This window comes from Python bivittatus, unplaced genomic scaffold (genome assembly GCF_059951505.1).
Source record: "Python bivittatus isolate LINGU-HERP-01145 unplaced genomic scaffold, Pbiv_v1 ctg000310_np1212, whole genome shotgun sequence".
Taxonomy (NCBI): Eukaryota; Metazoa; Chordata; class Lepidosauria; order Squamata; family Pythonidae; genus Python; species Python bivittatus.
Window position 1 is genome coordinate 5,965,757 of NW_028277054.1, and position 24,588 is coordinate 5,990,344.

The window sequence follows — 24,588 nt, forward strand, 5'->3', positions numbered from 1 at the left end:
TGCGTAGCTACCTTCTGCACCAGCTTCCACACAGCCCCAGTACCTTATTGTCAGCTTAGCTTCTTCTTCTTCCAAGGGCTAGGGGTTTTCTTTTTCCGTGCGCCAACAGAGAGGTAGGAATGGCTGAAGAATACGGGGGCCTCCCCTTCTGCTTGCAAGGAAGCACGCTCCCTCAAGAAATGAGCACCGTTGGCTTTCGCAGAATCCTAGAATCAGCCTGTGACAGCGAGTTCTTACACAGCCAGAGAAAGAACAGTATGGTCACAGCTGATTGCTGTCAAAGCGAGGGGCGTGGGGAAACCAGGCCTCCCACCAAAAAGTGGGGGTCAGGCAGCCTGTTTCACAGGGCAAGAGTTTGGCCCTTTGGTCTAGTGGTTACAGGCGCCAGATTAGAAACCAGGAGACGGTGAGTTCTCGTCCCGCCTTAGCATGAAAGCTGGCTGGGTGACTTTGGACCAGTCCCTCTCTCTCTCAGCCCAACCTATCTCACAGGGTTGTTGTGGTGGGGAAAACAGGAGGAGGAATTGTTGGACCCAAAGCGGGGTTCTTAGCCTGGAGACCACTGCCAATAACTTTGCCGGACACGAGAAACCCTTAGAGCAAAATTCCTTTATTGGTGCGCAGCAGTAAAGGGGATACCTCTATGAAAAGAGGCTCCCCGAACAAAAAGAGATCAGGGTTTTTATACATTTTGCTTCAAGGAGATATAACATTGTGAGATTACTGACTGTTCAAGAAGTTCTTCATCACCTTAACTGGGATTTCCCTTTGATCTCTTCTGTGCAGTGGACCCATCCCCATATCTTTTGTTTTCTCAAGAGATGTCAACTACAGGTGAATACAGTCAATAGGTTACCAAGGTTAGATGTGGGCTAACCTAGAAGGGTCAGCTACAGGTGAATACATCCTGAATACATTTAATAGGTTATCTAGGTTAGATATAGGCTAACATAGAAGGGTCAGCTATAGGTGAATACATCCTTGCTGTCCTGCAAGAATCATACTTTTCCATTCCATGAACCTCAGAAGGACTATTAGGTATGTTCACCGCCTTGAGTTACTTATAAAGTAATAAAGGTGGATTAAAAAATATTAAAAAAAGAGAGTTGCAAGAAGAGTTGAATACAGGCAGTCCTTGCTTAACGACTGCCCTGTTTAGTGGCCATTCGAAGTTACAATGGTGCTGAAACAGTAATTTTACCACTGGTCCTTGTAGGACCATTGTAGCATCCCTGCGGTCACATGATCAAGATTCAGGCACTTTGCAACCGGCGGGCATTTATAACTGACGCAGCATCCTGCGGTCACACAATTGCCATTTGCACACTTCACAGCCGGTTTCCAAAAGCAGACTCAATGGAGAAACCAGCAGTAAAATTGCAAATCAAAGTCACGTGGTGTCTCCTTTAATAACTTGTGTGATTCACTTAACAGCCACAGCAGAAGTCAGGATGTAAGTCCATCATGATCATGTGATGTCTTGCCTAATGACATTTGTGGTCGTTAAGCAGGGACTGCCTGCAGTGATTCTACAGAGAGGGTTTGCTGTTGAAACACAGCGGTCGACAGAATTTTCTTTGTGACCTCCCACCTTTTATTCAATAAAAACTGTTTGGATTCTTGTGTGCTCAAATGGTTCCATCTTGCCTGCCCAGTGCCGCCTTTTGAGACAATGAGATGTCTACTCTTTCTCAGCACTGATCGCACTCTAATTGCAAGTGATTACTCGCTGAAGGGAACATGTCATCTTTGGCGCCACTCCAGAACCGGGACACTTGGGTCCACAAGCTCTGAGAGCTGACCTGGTAGTGGATGGTGCCTTCACTGTCGCTGTGGATATAGACGTAATTCCCTTTCTTGCCTGACACAAACTTCACTATATGCCCACCACACTCCACTAATATATAAACATCGCTCTGGATTTTCAACGGCTCCATGACAAACTTCTGCAATGTCACCTGCAAGCATTTCCTGAGGATCCCCGAAAGAATTCCCCAGGTTTCCAAGGTATGCTTCACTCTTAGCAGATCATCGGGACTCCACGGCTCCTCACGGACAAGCATCCTCGTGTGATACATTTCAGCAGTCAGTTCCTTGACGGCATACTGGATCTTCCCATTGAAGATCAGCACGGAAATCTCACAGTGGCCCTTGCCAGCAAGGAATTCCATGCTTAGTCCGTCGCATTGGATCAACAGCCGGGCATTTTGCTGCACAGCCATAGGCTCCTTTCTAAATCCATTGATGGCCACATTGAAACATGCTTGAAGCAGTAGTCGGTCATTGCCCAGCTGATCGCGATGCTTCACAAGATTCCTTTCTGTCAGGGGTTCACAGTGAGGCATCAGAGTAGCCACAATAACCAGAAAGTCCTTCAGGAATTTAACGACTTCGGGAAGCTTCCACCAAGGAGCTGCTCTTATGGCAATGGCCTGCTTCGAATTCATGGAAGAATCCTTCACTTGGGCCATGATTAGTGACAGGATAAGAAAGGTGACAAGACCCAATGCCAATATAATCAGGAAGAATTTGGTCAATAATTTCTTGACCTGACCAGCAAAATATGGGAATAGTGCATTAAGTGCCAATTGGAATCCATTTCTTAGAAAACCAATCATGTTCCTAAAAGGAATTAGATGTCATCAGCATTGGAAAGTGGCAGCTTGATCAAAATGAAATTAAAAAGAAGGCGGATTAAAAAAATAAAAGTCAGGGTTTTATTTTTTATAAATACAAATCAATATTTTATATTTATATAAAATAAATCACCACAAATATTTATAAATATAAACAAACATTTTCTAAATATTATTCAGAAATTTAGTTTTAATTATCTGCATCACCTTGCTTTTTTTTTTTTTTTTTAACTAGTCTCCCCTGGAGCCAGAGTTGCATTCGATGCATTAAATGAAACAACCACCACCAAAAAAAGTCTTCAATTTTTGCTGAAATCAATTCTGGTCGTTAGCATTCCTGAAGTTAGACCATACTGATGTCTTGTTTAATCTCAGTTGAATTAGAACTTGTTTAAGTACGTACAAGTAGTTGCCTTGCAATGAAACAAACCAGATCGACATGGGACACTTTACAAACCCTCCTCATCCTGCAAGACAACTGGGCGGTGATTTATCTCGGACAATCAGTGTTCAGATAAAATAGGAGTGGTGCTAAATGAAGCATCCATTTATTACAGCAATAGAAGGCTAAACTGAGTCAGAAATTGTTAATTCCCAGGCTATCTTCTGGAGGGGGGGTCTCCTCTTCCGCGCTGTATTGCAAGGGGCAGGGAAGCTTCTCCGCCTCGGCTGACCTCCTGCTCCGTCCAGGATGCAGACCGAAAGCATCGCTTTCTGCGTGCGTGACGGGACGTGGGACCAGGCGGAGAGTCTCCTTTCGAGATGCCGCTGAACTTTGCGCTGCCTCTAAGCATCCCGCCCGAGACTCGGTCTCCGCCCAACACCAGCTCACCCCAGGACAAAGGGCAACCCATGAAGAGGACAGAGAAGGGCGCAGAGAAAGGCGAGCGGGGAAAGTCTCCCGAGCTCCTTGTCGCTCCCCTTTCCAAACAGCTGGATCTTGGCCAGCCGCGCACTTACCTGCCAGACGCAGCGTCCAGGCGCGGCATCGCGGACTGCCGACGGTGAGTTTCGCTTTCCTTGCAACGCACCGCCTCAGCTCGTCACTTGGGTGGCGAACCGCATCGCTCGGGTGTTATTCCGCACCCCCAATTCCTTCTTCCGCACCGACGCCTGACTGAGAAGCGAGCAGTATTCTCTTTCTCTTTCTCTTCCCCGCCACCCCCCCAAAGCGAATCGGCTGCCGTCGAATCTGTTCCTTCCAGGAGGCGGCAGCAGCAGCGCCGCGGCATCCACACCAAGAGCGGATTCAGACGCGCGCGGAGGCCAGCGGCACGGCGCCGGGGACCGCTCGCTTCCTCCTTCGAACGCGTCGCTCTGAAGCTCCAGCCGCGGGAAGGCGCTTCGGCTCGCGGACGGCGCGAAGCCAGGTAACCAGCGCAGCGGCCGCCGCGACTTTAGCCGGGCGGACGCGGGGTGGTCCTTCGCTGCTTTTCTGGTTTCACTGCGCTGCGCCGCCGCTCCGGGGGCAGAGCTGGCCGGGCCCGGTGTCCGAAGGGAAGGTTACAAAGGCAAAACCCCCGTCCGGATCCCCAAAGGGACCCCGGCCCCGAAGGATGGGGGAGCTCGCATTCAGGCGATCGAGGTTAGAGGGGAGGGAGAAGCAGGGGAGGGAGAAGCGGGGGGGGGCAGCGGGAGGGGGCCAAAGAAATCCGATGGTTTTGGGGAGGGAAATGGGGGCAAGGGGGGGGGGGGGAAATGCTGTGAGACCGAAAGAGAAACCAGTTGCGTTGGGGCCGGAGAACAGGGTTGGCAGCCTTACGAACCTGCTTTAGTGCAGCAGCTCAGACTACTGCCCTATTTTTATTTATTTATATATATCAGACTATTCTACTATTGTATACACGCTTCCCTCCTCCTCTTTTTCTCTACAACAATCCTGCGAGGGAGGTTGCCCTGAGAGCGCGCGAATGGCCCAAAGTCATGCGGAGAAAGGAGTCATTAAACCCGGGCTGGGGAAAAAGAACGGCTTTGTCACCCTTTTGAATCCAAACCCTGAACAAGGGGAGAGTAAGAAAAGAGGTGAAAAGGAGTAAGTTGCTGTCTGTTGTAGCCTGGTGCAAAATGGCTGCTGGAGGCACCAGAAGCAGCAGCATTCAGTGCAGAGTCCGTGGAGGGTTTGACTTAAGCAAAGTTTCAGTCGCAACCCGGGTTATCGACGGAATCATCATTAAACAGCGTGGGACGCAGTGTTGTACGAGAACTCAATCAAAGGAATTTTACTGGGTTGCAAAATCAGAAAGTAATAGCATGTTTTTTTTCCCTCCACACTTTTCACTGGTTTTCAAATGTGATTTATAACCCAGCTTCCTTGACCATGGAAATATGAATTAATTAAAGTCCTGTAACTGTTTATAGTAAACTTATAAATGAACACAAATGATTGCAGAAAAGGACACTGGGGATTAAATCTCTGTTCACTTTGGAAATTCCTCACTTGTTCGGCGTAATTTCGTAGTTCATTTATTTAGGCAATTTTGACATGAATATCTGCCATTGTAAGTTTAACTTACAGTAAATTAACTTACAATAAACTTAATAAATGAGCTTAATTGTAAATTACATTCATTATTCAAGTACTTTGGGGAAGAAGTTACTCCAACCTTGAATTAGTTTCATACCATAAATTGTGGAATATTAATCTATTGAGGGAAATATTATCCAAGAAGGTAAGTGGCCACATGTCTCTAATTCCCAAATAGCTGATTTGGCTGTGCAGTTTTTATTAGTTTCAGTATCATGAAATCTACCCATTTATTTCACCCAAAAGTTGATCTGCAGGCCAGTTAACTTGACGATATCCTAAAATGGACAAATTGACAGTAACTCATGCTTTGGTCCCCTCATGATTGGACTATTGCAGTCCACTCTACATGGGGCTGCCCTTGAAGATCACTTGGAAGCTGCATCTGGTCCAGAATGCATTGGCATAGGCAGTTACGGGCAAGCCATGGCGTGCTCATGTGACACCTCTGTTCCACTGGTTGTCTTAAAGGTTAACTCCTTGAGAGCCCTTCTTGGCACAGGCCCTTGTTATCTGCAGGACAACCTATCCTCCATAGTTTCTACCCAACCCACATGATCTGACAGAGTTGGCATGCTCTGGGTCCCATCAATTAAACAGTGTCATCCGGTGGGACCCAGGAAGTGGGCCTTCTCTGTCATGGTGCCTGTCATGTGGAACACCGTTCCTGAGATGTATACAGCCCCCACCCTGGCCCTATTTGTACAATGCTCTGATTTTTTAAAATGATAATTATTGTTTTTGTTTGTTTTGCATTTTTACTGTGTGTTTTGCAAACTGCCCACAGTCATAACAGATTGGGACAGTCTATATATTTCATAAATAAATAAATTCATTTATGTTAAATAACTCACATAGTGTATTATCCTTCTTTCTTCTCCCTTATTTCTCCTAGACTTCATCTCATTCTTATGGCAACTCAGCCCCAGCTGATACCGCCAGATCAGGCTGCTCAGCATCTCGAAGAATATGAAGTCATCACTGATGCAGATATAGAAGAGATTAAGGATGCTCTTGAAGAAGGGAGAATGGACAAAGCAGTTTCCAAGATTAGAGAAAATCTTGAGGCCCTGGAGAACATTTGCTTGGACATAGCAGTAACAGGAGAATCTGGCTCAGGGAAGTCCTCCTTTGTCAATGCCATTCGAGGGCTAGGAGATGAGGAAGTTGAGTCTGCCCCCACCGGGGTAGTGGAGACCACAAAGGAGGCCACACCTTACTCACACCCCAAGCACCCCAATGTCACTATATGGGATCTACCTGGAATTGGTACGCCAACATTCCAAGCCAGCACTTACCTGGAGCAGGTTGAATTCTCCCGCTACGACTTCTTCATCCTCATTGCCTCAGAACGCTTCAAGACCAGCCATGCCCAGTTGGCACAGGAAATTGGTCGCCTGGGCAAGCATTTCTATTTTGTGCGCTCCAAAGCGGATGCGGACCTAGAGGCCTCTAAAAAACGTCGGTCACAAACCTACAATGAGGAGGCTGTACTGGGACAGATCCGAGAAAATTGCCAGGAGTGCCTGCTGGCTGAGGGAGTGCCCAATTCCAGAGTTTTCCTCCTTTCCAACTGGGAGTTAGACAAATATGACTTCAAGATGCTGGAGGAAACCCTGGAGGAAGAATTGCCAAAACATAAGAGACATACTTTCCTCCTTGCCCTGCCAAACATTTCTCTATCCATCCTTCAGAAAAAGAAGGTGGCCTTACAGAAAGAGATCTGGAAGCTGGCTGCTGTCTCCTGTGGAGTAGCTGCTGTGCCTGTCCCAGGCCTCTCAGTCACCTGTGATGTAGCCATCTTACTTAACTACCTCTCAAAATACCGCAGCAACTTTGGTCTGGATGAGGAATCTCTCACCAGGTTGGCTAAGAAGGTCAACAAACCTGTGGAGGAGATCAAAGAGGTAATAAAGTCGCCACTTGCTAAAGAGATCTCCAAAGACCTAGTTCTGAAGCTCCTCACCAAAGCTGGTGGTGGTGCACTAATGTTTATAGAGTACTTGGTCAGCGCAGTGCCAGTATTTGGCTCCATAGCAGCTGGAGGGATCTCCTTTGGAACTACCTACTACATGCTCTGGAGCTGCCTGAATGAGGTGGCCAATGATGCTCAAAATGTCTTCATCAAAGCCTTTGAGTCTGAGGTCTGAAGGAATTCTTCAGGTCTTGTGGAGCAGACTGGGAATGAATGCTCAGTTTTAAATTAATATTAGGAGTACTGAATTGGATACTGTATTTTCACAAGCTCACAACTAAATTCACCAACTGGAACCGAGAAAAAAATGTAAAACACAAAACTTGGCCTTTTGCAATAACTTCCTTTTTATGATAGCTGAGAGATGGGGAAAAAAGTTCTTTATTTCCATTTATTGCCCCCCCCCAAAAAAAAGTATGGTAGATTCTAGCATATAATTTCTCCACCATTGCAAAACTAGGCTTCCCAGTGTTCCTTGGGGAAAGACAAAAATGAAGTTGGTTTGAATTTGTAGAGTACAAATTGCCCTGTATTTGGCACATTCTGTAACTGAATTTGACCAGAGGCCTTCCTTTTTAATCTGTAGAATTAGACTTCCTTATTGTCCTAGTTAATTTTAATTGAAGCTGAAGTAATTTATCAAATAACAGGTTGGATGGCCCTAGATTAGGTTGAAAGTATTGTTTCAAGATCATAGTGAATTTTAAAGGTTCTCTCATTCAGTTGTTCAAAAGTAAAGGAACAAGCAGTCAAGAAATACGCCACAGACTAGCACTTGGTAGAGCAGCCAAGAATGCCTTGGAAAAGATACTGATATGTCTATACCTACAAAGTGCAGAATTGCGCAAGCCATGGTATTCCCTGTGACACTCTTGGAAGCAAAAGCTGGACTTTGAGTAAGCAGGAGTATTGACATTTTTTAACGTTGGCGCTGGAGAAGACTCTTGAGAATACCATGGACAGCCAAGAAAACAAACTGATGGATCATTGAACAAATTAATCCAGAGTTCTCACTCAAGGCACAAATGAACAAGCTCAAATTATCCTACCTCTGACATATTATGTAAAGATACAGTTCTCCAGAAAAGGTTCTAATGCTGGGAAAGATGGAAGGAAAGAGAAGAAGACCACGACCAGCAGCAAGGTGGATGGATTCAGCTAATGTGGCAACGGAGACCTGAAAGACCAGGTTGAGGACAGAGATCATGGAGAAAATCTATGTGTTCACTAGGAGTCAACAACAACTTGATGGCACATAATCAATCAATCAACCAATCATTCAATTGTACTTTAATTTTTCTTCTATACTGATACATGCTGCTCAGAGTCACATTTGTGTGTGTTGGGTGGCCATATAAATTTAAAGAAATAAATGAATAAACAAATACTTATTGTGTGTGAATGGTTAGAACGGTTGGAAGTTTTTATGGTTGAATCTATTGAATGGCATCTAATCATTCAGAAGTCACTCTTTCACTTCTAACGTGAGAAAGCTAGCTTATTTACTTTTTAATTCCCAGAAAGCTTTTTTACTTTAAATAGCAAATACAGTTTTTAAAACAGCAAGTTTGAATGAAAAGGAAATTCCTGTTGCTTTCAATTCTTGCAGCTGTAGGTTGATCCCAGAGATATTAACTCAAAAATTAAAAAATATTTGTTGCTTGCCAATAAAAGACTTGGTTTACATCAATTCATTTGGATACCATAACAAATTTGAATTTCCATTTGTTATGTGTTAGAACTCTGCAGTTCTTCAGATTTGATTCCAAAGCAATCCTTGGAGCATGGCTATAACGCTGTCTGAAACTGGAGAGTAAACACTTAAACACAAGTGTATACTTGTAGAAGTGGGCAGGCTTTGATTCAGAGATTTCAATTCAAAGCTGTTCAGTCAAATCAGCTTTGGATCGATGATTCAAGTTGAATCAAACTGACCTGAATCAACTCAAAGATCTATTCAAACTGATTTTTGAAACTGAATTGCCACCCTAATTGGATCAAATCTGATCTACAATCTAGATTGGACTAAATTATTGGAACCGGAGCCAATTTGCACACCCCAAATTGGGGGGGGGGAAATCCAATAGCAAAAAGAAGTGGGAAGACCCTGCAAGAATTCTTTTCAAGATTGTTCTCATCTTATGTGTAAAAACGATTTCAAAAACTGCTGTATCTTTGGAGGGTCACTCCAATACTGGCCAAGTGCAGATGGCAGACAGTCTAAAGGGCCTTCCCACACCTCCGTACCCGGCAATGATTTATTTTGTACGTATTTCAAAAATGCCATCAAAATTGAAGCTGCTTCAACAGTTTATTAAACAAGGACTAGCCATCCATGCAAAAAAGGAGGGGTCTGTCCAGTCTGCGGCAGAGACCAAGAAAAAGTAGGGAGAAATGGGGAGAAGGGACACAGGCTGGAATAGGGAGATTAGAGGCAGGATACATGTTCCGCAAAATGGAAGCATATATGAATGACACGCTAAAGTAGGATGCAGACTGCAAATACACAAACGTCAACTCCCCACTGACCTCGGGCCTCACCTGTCACTCCAGTGTAGAGGAATTTCATCATCCCCCCTCCCACTATGAAAATGCAGGTAATCTTGGTGTAACCCCTCATTCAAAGGACCCTGTAGCTCCGGAATGAGTTTTAGGACAGGAGAAGACATCAAGAGCTCTCCCATCTAGGTACATCGGTGGAAAAAACGGGCAAGATCCATTTTGAGCAGGAGGCAGAATGGTGATCCCCTGGGGACACAAAGCCAATCCTGCATTTCTCCTCAAATCTTGCCTGGCACCAACAGAGTGCAGCTCCCCTCTCTGGGAGACCCATCATCCTGTGCCTCGCCATGAGGGGGCAGATATCCCGGTCTGCTCCAGCTCAGGGATGGAGCTGCCTCTCAGCAGCTCCAGCATGGAGACAGTGTTCACGCCAGCAGCCGGCTGTACTCCGAGAGAGCGGAGGATTTCTTTACGCCATCCCAGATGCGCGCTGCATAGTGGAACCTGCCCGAGAGGGAAGAAAACCATGACTTAGAACAATGCGCACATGGTCAGAGTTATTCATTATGGTGTGAACCTTCATTGGCAAAGCCTATGGTGTCTGATGCGAGAAGTTGGGAGCACGCCTATTAGCTTCTTCCTTAAAGGTAAGAGCAGGATGATCGGATCTATGATGCCTCAGCAGCCACAAGTCCCACCTGCCTTAACTGCAGTTAAACACACTTACCAGTTCTTTTCTGTCAGGATGGTATGGGAGAGCTGAGGCCGGGACATGGACATCATCTGGCTCCGAAGCTTGGCAATCAGAGACTGGAAGCTGGGGTGTCCTTTGTACCCCGGAAGGAGGGAGAAGAGGGGGCCACTCCCTGGAGCTGTAAAGCGAAAGATCGGCTGATGGCTTCCCTTTTGGGGCACGGCAAACAAGGAGGCCCTTCTGAAAAGACTGTGAACCATTCCACAGGAACCTGGAAGCTACGGCCACCATCCCCACATCTTTAGCGAGTTTCCCCTTTTCTCAGGACACTGGTCCCTGCCCAATTCAATATGCAAATAAATGGAAGCCTCAGAATTCTATAAGGCCTCATATTGGGACAGAATGATATAACTCGTATTATTGAGCAGAAATCTGGCAGGGAAAAAAAATTGTCTCTTTCTCCCTGTTTCTCATCAGAATTGTCTATCAAGCACTTTTTCCTCCTTGGTAAAATGCAAGACTCAGTTCAGATTTCCTTTGTTTAGAAGAAAAGCAGCACACAGTGCAGGTACTGAATAAATGCATAGAAAAAACAAAAAAGCGGGAGTTGGGCCATCTCTTCTCCATCTTCTGCTCAACTCAACTTCAATAATGAAAGCAATTGTTCAAAATCAGGATATTCTAATTAGCTGGGTATCTTAAATTCAGGTTTGTCTTCTTTACATTTGGGACAAGATGTGTTCAAAATGTTTCAAGGTCAACATATGCCAAAACCAGAAGGTCTGGTTTACAGTGTATCCAAAGTGATCTGACCTCAGGATGGGTCTTATGTGGTTGGACCACCCTGTTTTTCAGTCTGAACGGAGGTTGGGATGTTTCACCCATGAAATGTTTTGCACATCTGCTCTATCTAGATCAGTGTTTCTCAACCCTGACAACTTTAAGATGCGTGGACGTCAACTTCCAGAATTCCCCAGCTGATGTGCAGAGTGCCTGCAACTAGTTCCGATGCCACAGCCAACCAGGAGCCCAGAAGACCTCTCTTTGCCTGCGCAATTCTGGTGGCCTGGTAGCCTCGGCCTTGCCTGGAGTGCCAGGAAGACAAGACTGTTTGGATATTGTGCCTTGTGTGCTCCATTCGGGGTGTCAAGATGGCAGCCACCACCATGCAACACATAAAAGGGTGGAGCTTTGATTGCATGGTGGTGGCCGCCATCTTGACTTTTTTAACCTCACCATCTCTGCGGACACCCCTGGCTGCCTCTCAGTAGTGGAGAACCTCAATTTGGGCAAGACTCTCTCAAACCGTGGGCCATTCTCTCTCAATCACTGCTCCCTTGTTAAGATGTTACTACCAGGAGTGGCAACCTTAGGGAAGTCCTCCAGAGGCTAGATAGTCCTCTGTCTAGAGCAGTGTTTCTCAACCTTGGCAGGGTTAAGATGTGTGGAGTTCAACTCCCAGGATCCCCCAGCCAGCTGGCTGGGGGCCAGCTGGCTGGTGGATCCTGAGAGTTGAACTCCACACATCTTAAACCTGCCAAGGTTGAGAAACACTGATCTAGATGTTTTATTTGGAGGGGAACCTGTCTGGAACAAGGAAACAGAGGAGCTTTGCATTCTGATCTACAGACAAGTAAAGGTTGGGAAGTGAATTCTCAGGACTCACTTGCTCTGGGTAGCACATCATCTGTATCGGAATCCATGAAGGGCAGTAAGAACAGGTTGACCTCTGTGTCCAGGTAGCTCTGCGGCAGGCCAGGGAATATGTTACACTCAAGCATGGAAAGAGTACCTAGTGGGGAAAAAGTAGAGCTTCAAAGCTTTCCTGTGTTTTGTCAGTCTGAGCCTTCCAGAAAAAGAGAATCCAAGCTTCTGTTAGCAAGGGGAGATGCTTTTCTCTTTTGGGGGAACAATCCCCTGCGATACATATTACTCCTCAGAACGCGAGCCTGTTGGACATTTCCTTGGAGTGGGCATGTTCGTCCTCCAAAGCTAATCTGCTTGTGAACCAATTCTACACATCGTCAAGCGCAAGAGCTTCTGAGCATTGAAGGACTGCCAGGAACAACTGTAGTCAACCGTTAGAAGCCCTACTCCCTTCTGATAGCTGTAGGTAGGAATTACACAAGAAATCCCTCCTGATGATTCTTAGCAAGTCGGCTGTCTTTACTAATGATTGATCAGCAATTTGATGTTAACAATAGTTTTAAACTGTTAAATCAATATACAATCTTTATACATATTATAGCACTAATGTTACTTGAAAACTCTTACACAGCTGGTAAATTTCTATTTCTTTTTTGTTCTTCCCTTTTCCTTGGTTGTGCTTTTAAATATCTGTTCAAATGTATGTATACATTTATATATAAATAATCTGCAATATTTTTTGAACACTTAACCATCATTCTAGCCTTTCACCCCCAAAGGCAAGATTTAACATAAAAAGGCAAATCGCAAAGCAAAATTCTAACACCAGAGTTATGATTTGTTCTTAAAATCAGCTTAATGAATACCCTTTGGAACAACACAAACTTTTTCAGGCACAGGTAGAGTTTTATGACTAGCAAAACACATTGTCTGAGACAATTTTGGAGCATCTAAACATTTCAGTTTATTGACAATATCACCATTGAAACAAAGTTCAATAATTTCTCTTTCTGTTTCAATAAAGGAAAACCCTAAGAGACTTAAGCCAAGAACCTTAGGTCAGAGACCTCTACTTGAAAAGGAAAATTAATTGTTAAGTATACATGTTCATTTTTATAACCTTTCCTTTTTACTATCCATGATGGTTCTTCCTGCACAATCAACATCATTGCATATAAGTAATTATGGTACCAAGATGCTCGAATGGGCTGCACACTGAAAGGTACATGAAACGGCATGGGGCCAGGGTATTTGAGGGACCGCCTCTTCCCGATTACATCTACCTGTCCCATCAGGTCAGACAGGAAGGATATGTTACAGGTCCTGTCTGCAAAGGAGTTCCATCTGACAGGACCCAGGAGGTGAGCTTTTTCTGCTGTAGCACCCACTCTTTGGAATATCACCCCCACCCCCCATCCGAGGTGAGATTAGCCCCGACCCTATTGACCTTCCAGAGATGTCTCAAGACATGTTTTGTCCAGCAGACCCTTGGGAACAGGGAGCCCATGAGATGGCTCCATTATGTCTTGAGTTTTCAAATGCTCTCCCATGTTTCTTGTTTTTAGTTATTTTAAAATGTGTCCTTACTGTTCTGTTTTTATTGTATGCTGCCCAGAGTCACATTCGTGAGATGGGTGGCTACATAAATTTGATAAATAAATAAATAAAAATAAAGGAAATCGATTAGCGAGACCATGTGATTTCTTTTTCCACCTGTTGGACTGCAACTCCCAGCATGCCTCATTACTGGCCATGCTGATCAGGGTTGAGATGGGATTTGGTGTTCAAGAACACCTTCAGAACTGGAGGTATACATGATAGAGAAAATAACGTTTTGTTCCACGTGTGGAGCGAGCACATTGTGGTTTCAGAATTTTGCAGGACCACTCTGGATGGGTCATAGTCCAGACAAACCAAAAGCTGGATTATTTCGGTTGTCCCAGGTTTCACCCAAGAAAAAAATCCAGTCTCTTCCAAAATGAACAGGACAAAGCGACTCATCCCTCCCCTCCTCGGCACGGCCCTGTCAATCTTCCCACACGCTTTCCTTTCCCGCGGCCACCAGTGAACTTGAATTCAAGCACAGCGTATCCAACCAAGCCCTCTCCTGGATATTCCCAGAGTTTCCCCCACCTTTGTTCCCACGCACTGATTCTGATGGCCTTGCCTTTTCCCTGCTGTCTCCCATCCCACGTTTCTGCCAGAAAACAGGTACTCCAGACCTGCCTCCAAATAAAAAAGTAGGCTCCAAATCCATGCCCAGCATGCTTTAATCCAGGCACAGCCCATCCAATACTGGCCGATCCATTCACGAAACATTTTGCACATCTTTATAAAAGTTCCATGTTGCCCAAGCCCATCCTAAGAACCGTAGATAGAAAGTCAGCACCATTTGCTTGCTTGCTTTTTGCAAGATGGTTTTCACATACAAGAGGATTTAGCACTGGATTCCTCCATTTGCCACAACAGAATCCTTGGCAGCACCTCATTTTCCTCACACGTACATCAAAGTCTGAGTTTCTCCACTACTCACTTGAATTGCATTCCCATTCAAGAACTGTAATCCAGCCCTCCAAGTGAATTGGAAAGCAAGCCATTACCTTTATATTTCAGGTGTGAGTGCATCATAATCTTGTCAATAACAAGATGCATCTGCTTCAGGTTCCGAGGGCAAAAGTTCTCTCTCTTGGCTTTGTTTTGGAGAAAAACTAGAGGTGGGGAGAGGGAAGAAAGAGTGAACATTCACAAGAATCATGAGTTCAGTGCCCTTGTTCTCTCAGCTCAGAACTTCATATAAATTCTTGCCTCCCACGGGCTGGAACTCAGCCAAGCGTACTGCTAAAAGGAATTTTTTTCTGATTTCCTAATAAAAAGTTCTTAGTTGAGTGAGTGTGCAACCTTCCCTGTGGGCAGGAAGATTCTGCACAAAGACCGTATCTAGAAATCTGCAAGTAAAGAAGTTTAACTCTCATCCAAGAAGAAAGAAAAAATATATGGAACGCAACTAGAAGACAGATGTCACAGGAGGATACTATAAAGAGGGACTTGTGGTGGCATCTTTCTGTTTGGCCTCTTGTAGTCTCACCGTTCCTCACAATTTTCTACCCCTGCCACCCACCACTTCCTGCCTTCCAGCCTAATGTCACCTCCACTGGAGACAGGACACTACAGTGGAGAAAGAGATGACTCATCGGGGCCAAAAATGTCATGCTTCCGTTCTTCCATACCAATGTGTGGGTAGTATTCTGTCCCCTCGTCGGAGCCAGAGGAGCTACTGGATTCATGGCTGGGGGATGGAGTGGAGGGTTTTACCATTTCAGCTGTCTGAAGGAACCTGCAATGGATAAGAAAATCCTTCAAGCAGTAGTAATCTCCCATTACTTAGTAAGAGGAATGATGACAGGATTTTTCTGATACACTTTCCTAATTTTGTTATACAATGTTAATCGTGTCAGGAGAGGTGATGGAGGGAAGACAGCTTTAAAGATGAGATATAAAAATTGAAGGTGGAAGGGGACACACAGATGTAACCCCACATATAGCAATATCCAGAAAGCACACCTCACTGGTTTCTATCTACTAGCTGGCATTCAATTTCCTCAAAGACATAGAAATGGAACTAAACCCATTATGGGTTTAACCCATAGAAATGGAACTAAACCAACTATATGCATATCAAGCTCTTCAAAATGTAGCAGTCTTGCTATTAGCAAGACACCCCAAAATACCTACATTCAGAGAGCTAATGTTTGAATGATATCTGTAGGTAAGGTTTGAGAATTCAGGTTTTAGTTTAAAAAAATAGATTATATCTCCAGCTGCTGGCTTAAGCAGCAGGAAAATGAATTGCTAACAGGCTTTGGACTTACACAGTTGGCTATAGTTCTTTGTTCACAATAGGGCTGGTTCCAACCAATCTCTCACCTGTATAGGCTCAAGTCAGTAAACCAGTCCTGCACCACAATGACCACATGGCAGACAGTGAAGAGGAAGGCAGCAATCTGGAGGGACTAGAAAGAAAGCAGCTTCAAGGGAGGAGAAAGGACCTTCAGGTACATGCCAAAAATCATGGAGATTCTGGGTCTGGAGCAGTGCTCACAAGAACAAAAGTTATCTTTGCTCCTGAATGATCATGATCATCATTTAGGGATGGTGAATTGACTGAAGGTGCAACCCAATAAAATGCAGATTAAAATGAAGGGAGACTGCAAGAAGGTTAAGAAAAGTAATGTAAGGAAATGAGGAAGACAGGATTATTATATGCACAAAGACGGAAGAGTAGAAATTCCCACAATGGAGGAATGGATTGTAAAAATGTCAGAACTAGCAGAAATGGCAAAACAGACCTGTTTGTTCAGGGAGAAAACAATAAGGGCTTTTTTAAAAGGCTGGGAACCTTTTATGGACTTTTTGCTAAAAAAAGAAAAAAGTGAAATGATAATTTATGGATGTAATGATTGAAACAGATGAGAATTAAATAAGGGACTGAAGGGATCTCTGGAAGAGTTGAGGGAGGGGAAACAATAGGTTTGTTAATATTTGTTGAAGAGAAGGTCGGAAGGAATTATATTTCATAACTTTAGGGTTTTTTTCCTTCTCTTTTTTTCTGTTCTTGCACGTCTTTCTTTCTTCTATTTTCTTCCTTTTCTATCTTTTTCTTTAGATTTGCTTTTTACTTTATGTAAAATCATAGACAGACAGACCGACCGACCGAGACAGAGATATATAGATATATATAGATGAAATGAAGAAGACAGGTTTATTGTCCTGTGTTTTCCACCTTTCATATTCCTTCAGCAGCAAACACATTTGGAACAGGGCCCCCACCATTCTACAGGAAGGTTCACCCTGGTGCTTGCCTGAAGTGGAAGTGCTGTAGATATTCCCTACAACAACCTCTATCCCCTGGTCTATAAAAAATAAGACTGTGGCTGGTGTGGGTCTTCCGGGCTGTGTGGCCGTGTTTTGGAAACTTCCAGAACACAGCCCGGAAGACCCACACCAGCCATTTTATGCCGGCCGTGAAAGCCTTCGACAATACAAAAATAAGACTGATCATTACCTGCATCTCAACATAGGTATGGGGTAAATTGTACTCTGGTGGCAGCTTCCGGTCATTATTGATTAGGTGATCTAGGATGGAGGGACTGAGAATGGGCTACAGAGAGGAAAAGAAAAAAAATTGGAGGGTTTTAGCTATTGTTCCTTAGCCAAACTAACTCATGCCCTGCCCTCAGTTCTCGGCTAAAGCTAATCCTCCTCTGGGGCAAAATGAATGGACAGGGGCCCTGAACACACTTTGTACTAATGATATCGTTTGTGCAACAAACTGTTGGAAGATGCATTTTATCATCTATAGCAGTGTTTCTCAACCATGGCAACTTTAAGATGTGTGGATTTCAACTCCCAGAATTCCCCACATCTTAAAGTTGCCAAGGTTGAGAAACACTGATCTATAGTGAACAAATAAATGCTGACACAACATTCTTTCTTTTTATCTTCTTTCACCCAGCAGCAAACATTCAACTACTGCCCTAAATATTCCAACCCTCTCTCTCTTTTTGCATCTTTATCTTGCTCCTTCTAGCAAATCCAAAGTACCACTTCTGCCCAAGCAACATATACAGAGCAGACTAAATTTTCCCGCGCTGCCCTCTGACATCACAAACAGTTTGCAGAACAGAGGTGTTTTCCCAGCAGTCTCAAAAATCTCAAGTCTGATTGGCTGGCTTGAAAAACTACAGTCTCAAGCAAGAACGCACAGATGTTCCAATGTGGATGGCTGGGAACAGCAACTGTCATCTAGTTTTGAACCTCCCTGAGGACAATTAGAGGTTGCCCAGAAAGTTCCTCAAAGGAAGAGCTAGAAAAAATCATAGAAAGATCACAAAATCACTGACCTGAGTATCAAGGAAGATGATACGCTCCTGAGTAATGAAGAAGTCAATGCCGCTAGTCTGGTTGCCCCCACGCTCCTTGATCTCTTGGCTCTGAGTGCGAAACACATATGTCCTATAAAAGGGGAAAAAAAGCATTCATAGAAAAGCTAAGGAGGATTGAAAATCTATTGTGGGTTAAACTTCAAGGAATATATTGATTAGCTGAACTGGTGTGATGGCATAGCAAGTTCACACGTTCAGATACCCAGGGAACAAATTGACTAGAGTTCAACATCTGTGGGAAACAAAGGAAGCTGTTGCTTCAGCAGAAAAAATACCTTACTTATGTACTTAAAACAAGAATAATCAAACAGCAAGGTGGCTGAATGAAAATTTCTGGACTGGTAACGGACACTGCCCTGTTTTGGTTTAATGTCCATATAGTCTTAACATTGTGTTATAAAAATGATTACAGTTTAAGGATGCAATTATACATTTGTATTATATACCAAAAATCTGGAACAAGACAGAATTACAAGCATCAAATAAGGGGAAAAGCAGCAAAAAAAATATTACTCTTTAATTCTATAAAGGTAATGCGTTCCCTAGATTTACAAACTAGATCACCAGCATGTATTCACTTACTGTGCATGAATTGGATCTCAGTCAAGGTAATGGAAAGACTGATCAATATTATTTCATGAGGTCAAAGCTTGACAACATGTTTAAAAATTAAGCTGAATGGTTTCCTATAAGTATCACACTATGTTTTCGCTGGTTCCTTTTTCCTTTTCTGTTTGCCTTTTTTCTTCTTTTTTGCTACACTGAAGCAATTTTAAAAAAACCTTCCAAACTCCCACCTATTCAGGTAGTCCTCAACTTACAACCACAATTGGAACTGGAATTTCCATCGCTAAGCGATGTGGTCGTAAAGCAAGATGTCACATGACCACATCGTTTAGCAACCGCAATCCTGGCATTCCCCCCATTGCCATTGTTAAGCAAATTCCACCAGTGGTTAGCCAAGGATCCACCCCAAGCCAAGCCATTCCGGGCTTGGTCCCACCAAGCACCAAGCCTCAGTAAGGTAAGGGACTGCCTCCAACTCCCCCCACCCACCTATCTCCTCCCCAATCTCTACCATGTGGCTCTGAGCTGCTTTCCACCTGCGCGGCTCAGGAACTTTTTGGCTCTCCTTCCCCCTTCACTCGCTTGCATGGACCAGCGCCCTCCTTCCCCCTTTGCTCCTGCAAAGGCCCAGCACCACAGTGCAGTGCGAGGGGGGCATGGTGCATGTGAACGAGCAAAAGGGGAAGGAGGGTGCTGGTGCATGCATGCAAGTAAGGGAAGGAGGGTGTGATGCGTGCGTGCAAGTGAGTGAAGGGGGCACAGTGCATGCATGCGAGCGAAGGGGGAAAAGAGGGTGCAGTGCATGCAGGCAAAGAAAGGCTGGGGTGGGGGGGGGAGGCTTACCCAAGCAACTTGCAACCTCCCCTGCCAGCTTCCCCATTGACTTTGCTTGTGGGAAGCTGGCAGGGAAGGTTGCAAAAGGCAGTCACATGACTGCAGGGTGCTTGGCATAAATGCGAATGGGTTGCCAAGCACCCAGATCGCGATCACATGACCGCAGGAGCACTGCAACAGCCGTAACTTCAGGGACCAATCGTAAGTCCATTTTTTCAGCAGTGTCATAACTTCAGTCGCTGAACGAATAATAACAACTCAAGGACTACCTGTACTGAATTAAGAAGAACCCCATAACAATCTTCCTTATTCTGTTCATTTTCAAATCTCACTGCCAACCCTCTTTCATCAATCTGGTACCCAATGGCAAGTACAGTTCCTCCTCCATAACTCCGAAGTACCTCTGATCTTCTTCAGGCTGATTAGCTGATAGCAGTGACATCACCATGGACTTCCCAGTACCTTGCAGTCCTAATACCCCAACTACCAGCACATCTGTTTGGTCCAGGAGGTACTAATATGAGAGAGAGGGACTTGTAAGCATAACACCTAGTAAAGGTATGATGGTAGTTTAAAATGTGTTATCTATATTCTTCAGAACAAAACATAACCACTTGTATTCGCTAGCAATGGTGGAAGTTATCAATCTATTATTTATTGGTTTACAATGAATACACTCTTTAACCTTGTTCTTCATTTTTTCCTAGTTGCATTTCAGCCAAAAGTAAGATATGTACAAATATCTAATAAAGTAACTTATGATTCTAACTTACTTAGAACAGATGGGTCAGGATGGAGTACAAAGTTACTAAAAACAATCCCCCCTCCACACACCCCAATACAAAGTAGGAAAAAAAGTTATTTGAAAGCTATAAAAATCAGTTAAAAGAAAAAAGTAAATAAAAAAGCCATCGAAAAGATTTGGAAAGCGACAGGCTCAGGACAATTAGCCAGATCAGAGCTTGATTTCCAAAAAAGTTACAGGAATGGGAGATATACAAACAGAAAACAAAAAGAGTAAGCAAGCATGGAAAACTTCCAGACAGTCCACCATACCTCAATAGCACTGTCACACCAGTTCATCTGGTCATCCACCAGTTTGATGCTATGCTTCATCTTCTCCGGGGCTAACAACTTTGCCTGGCCAACCACAGCTAGAAAAATCAGCAGGTGATACCCTAATCCACAAGTTCCACATAAAGGCGATGTAGAGTAGCATTACACCTCCCGTTCACTCCCCTCTTTAATATTTAACTCAAGATCAAGGGTCGGCAGTTCAATCTCCAGAGGCAGGTCTAACTATCCCAAGCCATACTGCATCCCTGAGCTGCCAGGAGAGATGCCAATAATTAGCTGCCACCGATATACCCATTCCACCAAAGAAGTTGCCTTTTGGGCCAGACTTACGGTCCATAACACCACTCGATGCAGTTGAGCCCATACCCCTATTCTGAATCTGATAGACCGGCTGGGTGGGGCGCTGGCCTTCCTTCTCCACCTTGGCAACAGCTGCGGGGGGCTGAGCAGATACCTCTGTGGCTCCAGCAGGACCTTTGCCTTCCTCTCGGGACTTCATCAGCACAATGGGCTTTTCCATGGCAGGAGCAGCAGTAGGTGCTGGGGTGGGAACAGAGACTGGAGCCCCCTTGGACTGTGAAGACAAGCAAGCCAAGATCCCATATCCCTCTCAGACGTACAGCCCCCTTTGGTCGTAGCTACTATGTCCCACTGCCTTCCCAAGGCTTGGGGACATGGGGACAGCTCCTTCACCATAAGATGCCTAAAAGAATTGGAACAGGGAAGACAGCATTCCCATTGTGGGTATGTTTCAGATTCTGTGTTCCCTTAGCCACTCCGGGGGGTGGGGGGGGGATCACATTAAAAATATGAAATGAGAATGATGGGGACGTGTGAAGAAGAGAGAATATCCTACTCATTCTGTCTCTTTCAAAACATTAAAGCAGAGAATGTATTTAAGAAATGAATATGGCTCAAACAATTGTGACCTTGGGCAGCATACAATCAACAAACTTAGCAAGTGTACAATTAAAAAAAAACAGAGCAGGTAAACAAGAAAATTGAATAGGTGGTCAGGAACCCAAATTTATATTACACCCCTCCAGGTGGGAAGTTAAATCAACTTGGCCCCAATGCCTGAAGAAAGAATTAACAGCTCAGCAGGGTTGTCTGGTTATCCTTGAACACAGGAATGAAGAAACCCCCCACTGCTGAATTCTGAGCTCTGAATTATTTACCAGCTATTATTACAAAACTTAAAACTAGTGGATCAGGTTCTCCTACTTACCCTCTCTGCAGGAGGTTTGGCCAGAATGATGGGTGTCTTCTGCATCATAGTCCCCACTGGTTCATCCATAGGTTCCTACAATGAGAGTGGGGTCAGACTTAAGGTGGAACCCTCCCCTTACTGCCATCCCAGCCAAAGCGTAGACTTTTACCCTCCGGTCTCGGTCTCGGTCCCGGTCCCAGGGGACATAGTCACGCTCTCGCCCTGGCCCAGACAGGCTTTGGTGACCCAGCTCCTTCTCTCGGTTCCAGCGACGACGTCGTTCATACAATCCAGGCTGACTGTGTCCCGACTCTGACATGTGGAAATGAGATCTGGGAAGAGAACAAGAGTCCCATCTGGGTTCTGAATGATAACACGAGTGAAGGACAATATTATCTGACCTTAAAAGGAAAAGGCTTGGTATTTATGATGGAGTTGTGGAGAAACATCACCTGAAGGTGTCAGTAGGCTTTGAGCATGAGCAGCAAAAGTAAAAGTTTAATCTTGGAAGTAGTGTGTGTATACGAGTGGGGACGTGTGTTAAAGATACACACATCCACACCTACAAGTTTTCTAAAGGCAACACTTTCTAAGATGTAGGTTTTTGTCTGTATGACCATGCATCTCAGCTGTAAAGCAGTGCCATCTTACAGGATCTAGAAGTTGTGCTTGCCCTGTTGAATAGCATTCCCATTGAGGTCTGTCTGGCCCTGACCTTGCTGTGTTCTCACTAAGCGATAAAAATCTGGCTCTTTCCCCCAGTTCTCTGGTGTTCATTCATTGGTCTTTTCTTACTATTTTTCTACTGTTCTGTGTGAGCTAGAGTTACTTTAGAGCATGGGGGCGGGGGCTTATAAGTGGATACCTCAGTGGATTATCTCGGCTGTGAGCTTTAGGATGGTTTCTTATATGCTTTTACATTGGGGTTTTTTTCTTCTTGTTTTTAAACTGTTGTCTTTTTTTGTTGGTTTTATATTTAATAGTTTGTAACTTGCCCAGAGTCATATATATGAGATGGGTGGCCATATAAATTTGAATAAATAAATAATTTTTTTAAAACCTTCCTCTTCTGAGTTACCCCAAATGTCCATCTCTCCACTCAAAGCATCTTCTAAGACACTGTTTTTGAAACTAGGCAGTTTTAAGATGTGTGGACTTCAACTCCCAGAATTCCCCAGCCAGCAGTCCACACTTCTTACAGTTATTGAGGTTGAAAAACACTGTTCTAAGATAAAGGTGGGAACGAAGTATGGTCTCTTCCTCCAAGGGCCAATGGCTCTGCGACAGGCTCCCTTTCCAGTTTTTGTTGTTATATTATTATCCTGCCTTTTTTATAGATAACTCAAGGCAGTGAACATCCCTAACACTCCTGCTTCCTCCTATTTTCCCCACCGCCACAACCCTGCAAGGTGAGTTGGGCTGAGAGGAAGCCCCAGCCAGCTTTCATATTCCTCCTCTGCCTCTATTCACTTGGGGAGGAACTGCTTGAGGCCTCAAAGAGCAATACAGGTAGTCCTTGTTTAGCGATTGCCTCATTTAGCAACCGTTTGCAGTTACAACGGTGATGAAAAAGTAACTCTGTGACCAATCCTATCATTTATGACCTTCACAGGTCTGTAAAGCAAAGGAAAAGCAAAGTCAGATTGTAAGCACAGTTGCAATTTCACTTAGCAACCACTTCTCTTAACGACCAAGATACCAGTCCCAGTTGTGGTCACTAAATGAGGACTACCGGTACATGCGTGTTCAGGTATTTGAAAGGCCAGCCTCTCCCCCCGACTCATGGCTTCCAGGTATGTAAACCAGGTTGGGGGAAGACTGAGCTAGCTCTTCCTTTTCTCACTGTACGCTGCCCAGAGTCACATGCGTGAGATGAACGACTATATAAATTCAATAAATAAATAAATAAATAAACACATTTAAAATTGGGAGGGAGAGAGAAAGCAAGCAGGAGGCACCTATTGGTTAAACGTGACCTAAAAAAGGCAGCACATATTGAGGAAGCAGAATGCAAGCAACTAGTGCTACCGAGCACATGCAGAGTGCTTCAGTTCTGACGAACTGTCATGCAGCATCCAAGCTTTGGGATTAAAAAGCACAATTTCTGGGGAGAGACGGACCTATAATTGGCGGAAAGATACACGACCTACAAATGCGATTTGGTTGCTAAGCAACCTCCCCACGAACGGATACGAGAGGAAGCAAGCTGCCGCCGGAACTATACATCTCTCGCGGAGGGATAACGCTGGCTTTCTCTCAGCGTTCGCGGAAGGATACTGGCGCACTGTACCAGGAACTACCTATTCTCAGTCCCGCAAAGAAATACCTGAGCAGCGGAATCCTGAAAGCCGATAAGAACCCCGCTTATGCAAGCAGTACTCCGGCCCAGCGTCGCGTAAATTAAAAGGTAGCGTCAGTCGGGGCAAAGCTCGTTGCGAGGCAGATGGGATTAGCGATGTGTGGGTCAGCGCATCACGGAAGGAAGCAGGGAAAGAGCCTCGTCGGCCACCGTTGTTTGAGCTAGCGCGCAGGCGCAGGAGGTCATAATTCATTCCGAGCGTGAGCACCGTTAGCTTTGACTTGGCGCATGCTCCCTCTCTACGTCAAGGTTCTGTGTGTGGGGGTGGGGTGGGTGGGAGGCCGTCAACGTTCAGTTCGCCGCAGCAGTTCCGTGCGTGCGCATGCACCAAAAGCCTACAAGTTTGAGCCTAGAGGGGCTTCGAGCGGGAGCGGCGTGTCTTGGAACCGGAACTGAAGGGGCCTATGTTGGAACCGGAATCTATTAAGTGGATCGGAGACGGCCGGATTCCTACAGAGGAGCCGTAGCGCCATCTAGTGGTGGGAGTGAGAAATTAATGACTATGGTAGACTTGGACTACAATCCCCATTGGCTCAGGCACTCTGGCTGAGGGCGATGGTATTAGTAGTGCAACAAAGACCATTGTGCTCGTTTTTCTGGCTATTACACGCCATGGGGAAA

At 44.8% G+C, this 24,588-nt stretch overlaps 3 protein-coding genes across 5 annotated transcripts; 1 reads left to right on the forward strand and 2 right to left on the reverse strand.

The window, feature by feature from the left end:
- Window positions 1–589: 589 nt before the first annotated feature.
- On the reverse strand, window positions 590–3,732 carry LOC112541818 (uncharacterized). Its single transcript, XM_025172898.2, has 2 exons — window positions 3,597–3,732; window positions 590–2,622 (listed from the first exon to the last, which is right to left on the reverse strand). Exons 1-2 carry the CDS (start codon window positions 3,623–3,625, stop codon window positions 1,692–1,694), a joined length of 960 nt encoding a protein of 319 aa, XP_025028666.1. The 5' UTR covers window positions 3,626–3,732; the 3' UTR covers window positions 590–1,691.
- LOC103048644 (interferon-inducible GTPase 5) lies at window positions 3,342–8,520 on the forward strand. Its single transcript, XM_007437781.4, has 2 exons — window positions 3,342–3,640; window positions 6,056–8,520. The coding sequence occupies exons 1-2, from the start codon at window positions 3,399–3,401 to the stop codon at window positions 7,308–7,310; spliced, it is 1,497 nt and encodes a 498-aa protein (XP_007437843.2). The 5' UTR covers window positions 3,342–3,398; the 3' UTR covers window positions 7,311–8,520.
- A 907-nt stretch (window positions 8,521–9,427) lies between these two features.
- Window positions 9,428–24,165, reverse strand: SMG9 (SMG9 nonsense mediated mRNA decay factor). Of its 3 annotated transcripts, none has more exons than XM_007437779.4 (14): window positions 23,935–24,165; window positions 21,778–21,940; window positions 21,627–21,701; window positions 20,729–20,972; window positions 20,378–20,475; window positions 19,723–19,835; window positions 17,879–17,990; window positions 17,041–17,136; window positions 15,903–15,988; window positions 15,206–15,312; window positions 14,579–14,686; window positions 11,998–12,123; window positions 10,365–10,509; window positions 9,428–10,141 (listed from the first exon to the last, which is right to left on the reverse strand). In XM_007437779.4, exons 2-14 carry the CDS (start codon window positions 21,925–21,927, stop codon window positions 10,063–10,065), a joined length of 1,539 nt encoding a protein of 512 aa, XP_007437841.1. In that variant the 5' UTR covers window positions 21,928–21,940; window positions 23,935–24,165; the 3' UTR covers window positions 9,428–10,062. The 3 variants fall into 3 exon arrangements, with proteins under 3 accessions (XP_007437841.1, XP_087996085.1, XP_087996084.1); XM_088139959.1 differs by lacking the exon at window positions 23,935–24,165 and adding an exon at window positions 23,755–23,866; XM_088139958.1 differs by lacking the exon at window positions 23,935–24,165 and adding an exon at window positions 23,729–23,836.
- Window positions 24,166–24,588: the final 423 nt, after the last annotated feature.

Excerpts from the sequence above, each read along its gene's own strand:
- LOC112541818 (XM_025172898.2), bottom strand. The coding sequence starts at position 3,625 with ATGCCGCGCCTGGACGCTGCGTCTGGCAG. Across the intron at positions 2,623-3,596 it reads CTGGACGCTGCGTCTGGCAG|GAACATGATTGGTTTTCTAA; the intron begins GTAAGTGCGCGG and ends AATTCCTTTTAG.
- LOC103048644 (XM_007437781.4), top strand. The coding sequence starts at position 3,399 with ATGCCGCTGAACTTTGCGCTGCCTCTAAGCATCCCGCCCGAGACTCGG. Across the intron at positions 3,641-6,055 it reads GGCATCGCGGACTGCCGACG|ACTTCATCTCATTCTTATGG; the intron begins GTGAGTTTCGCT and ends TATTTCTCCTAG.
- SMG9 (XM_007437779.4), bottom strand. The coding sequence starts at position 21,927 with ATGTCAGAGTCGGGACACAGTCAGCCTGGATTGTATGAACGACGTCGT. Across the intron at positions 12,124-14,578 it reads CTCACACCTGAAATATAAAG|GTACTCTTTCCATGCTTGAG; the intron begins GTAATGGCTTGC and ends TTTCCCCACTAG. Across the intron at positions 10,142-10,364 it reads ATCCTGACAGAAAAGAACTG|GTTCCACTATGCAGCGCGCA; the intron begins GTAAGTGTGTTT and ends CCTCTCGGGCAG.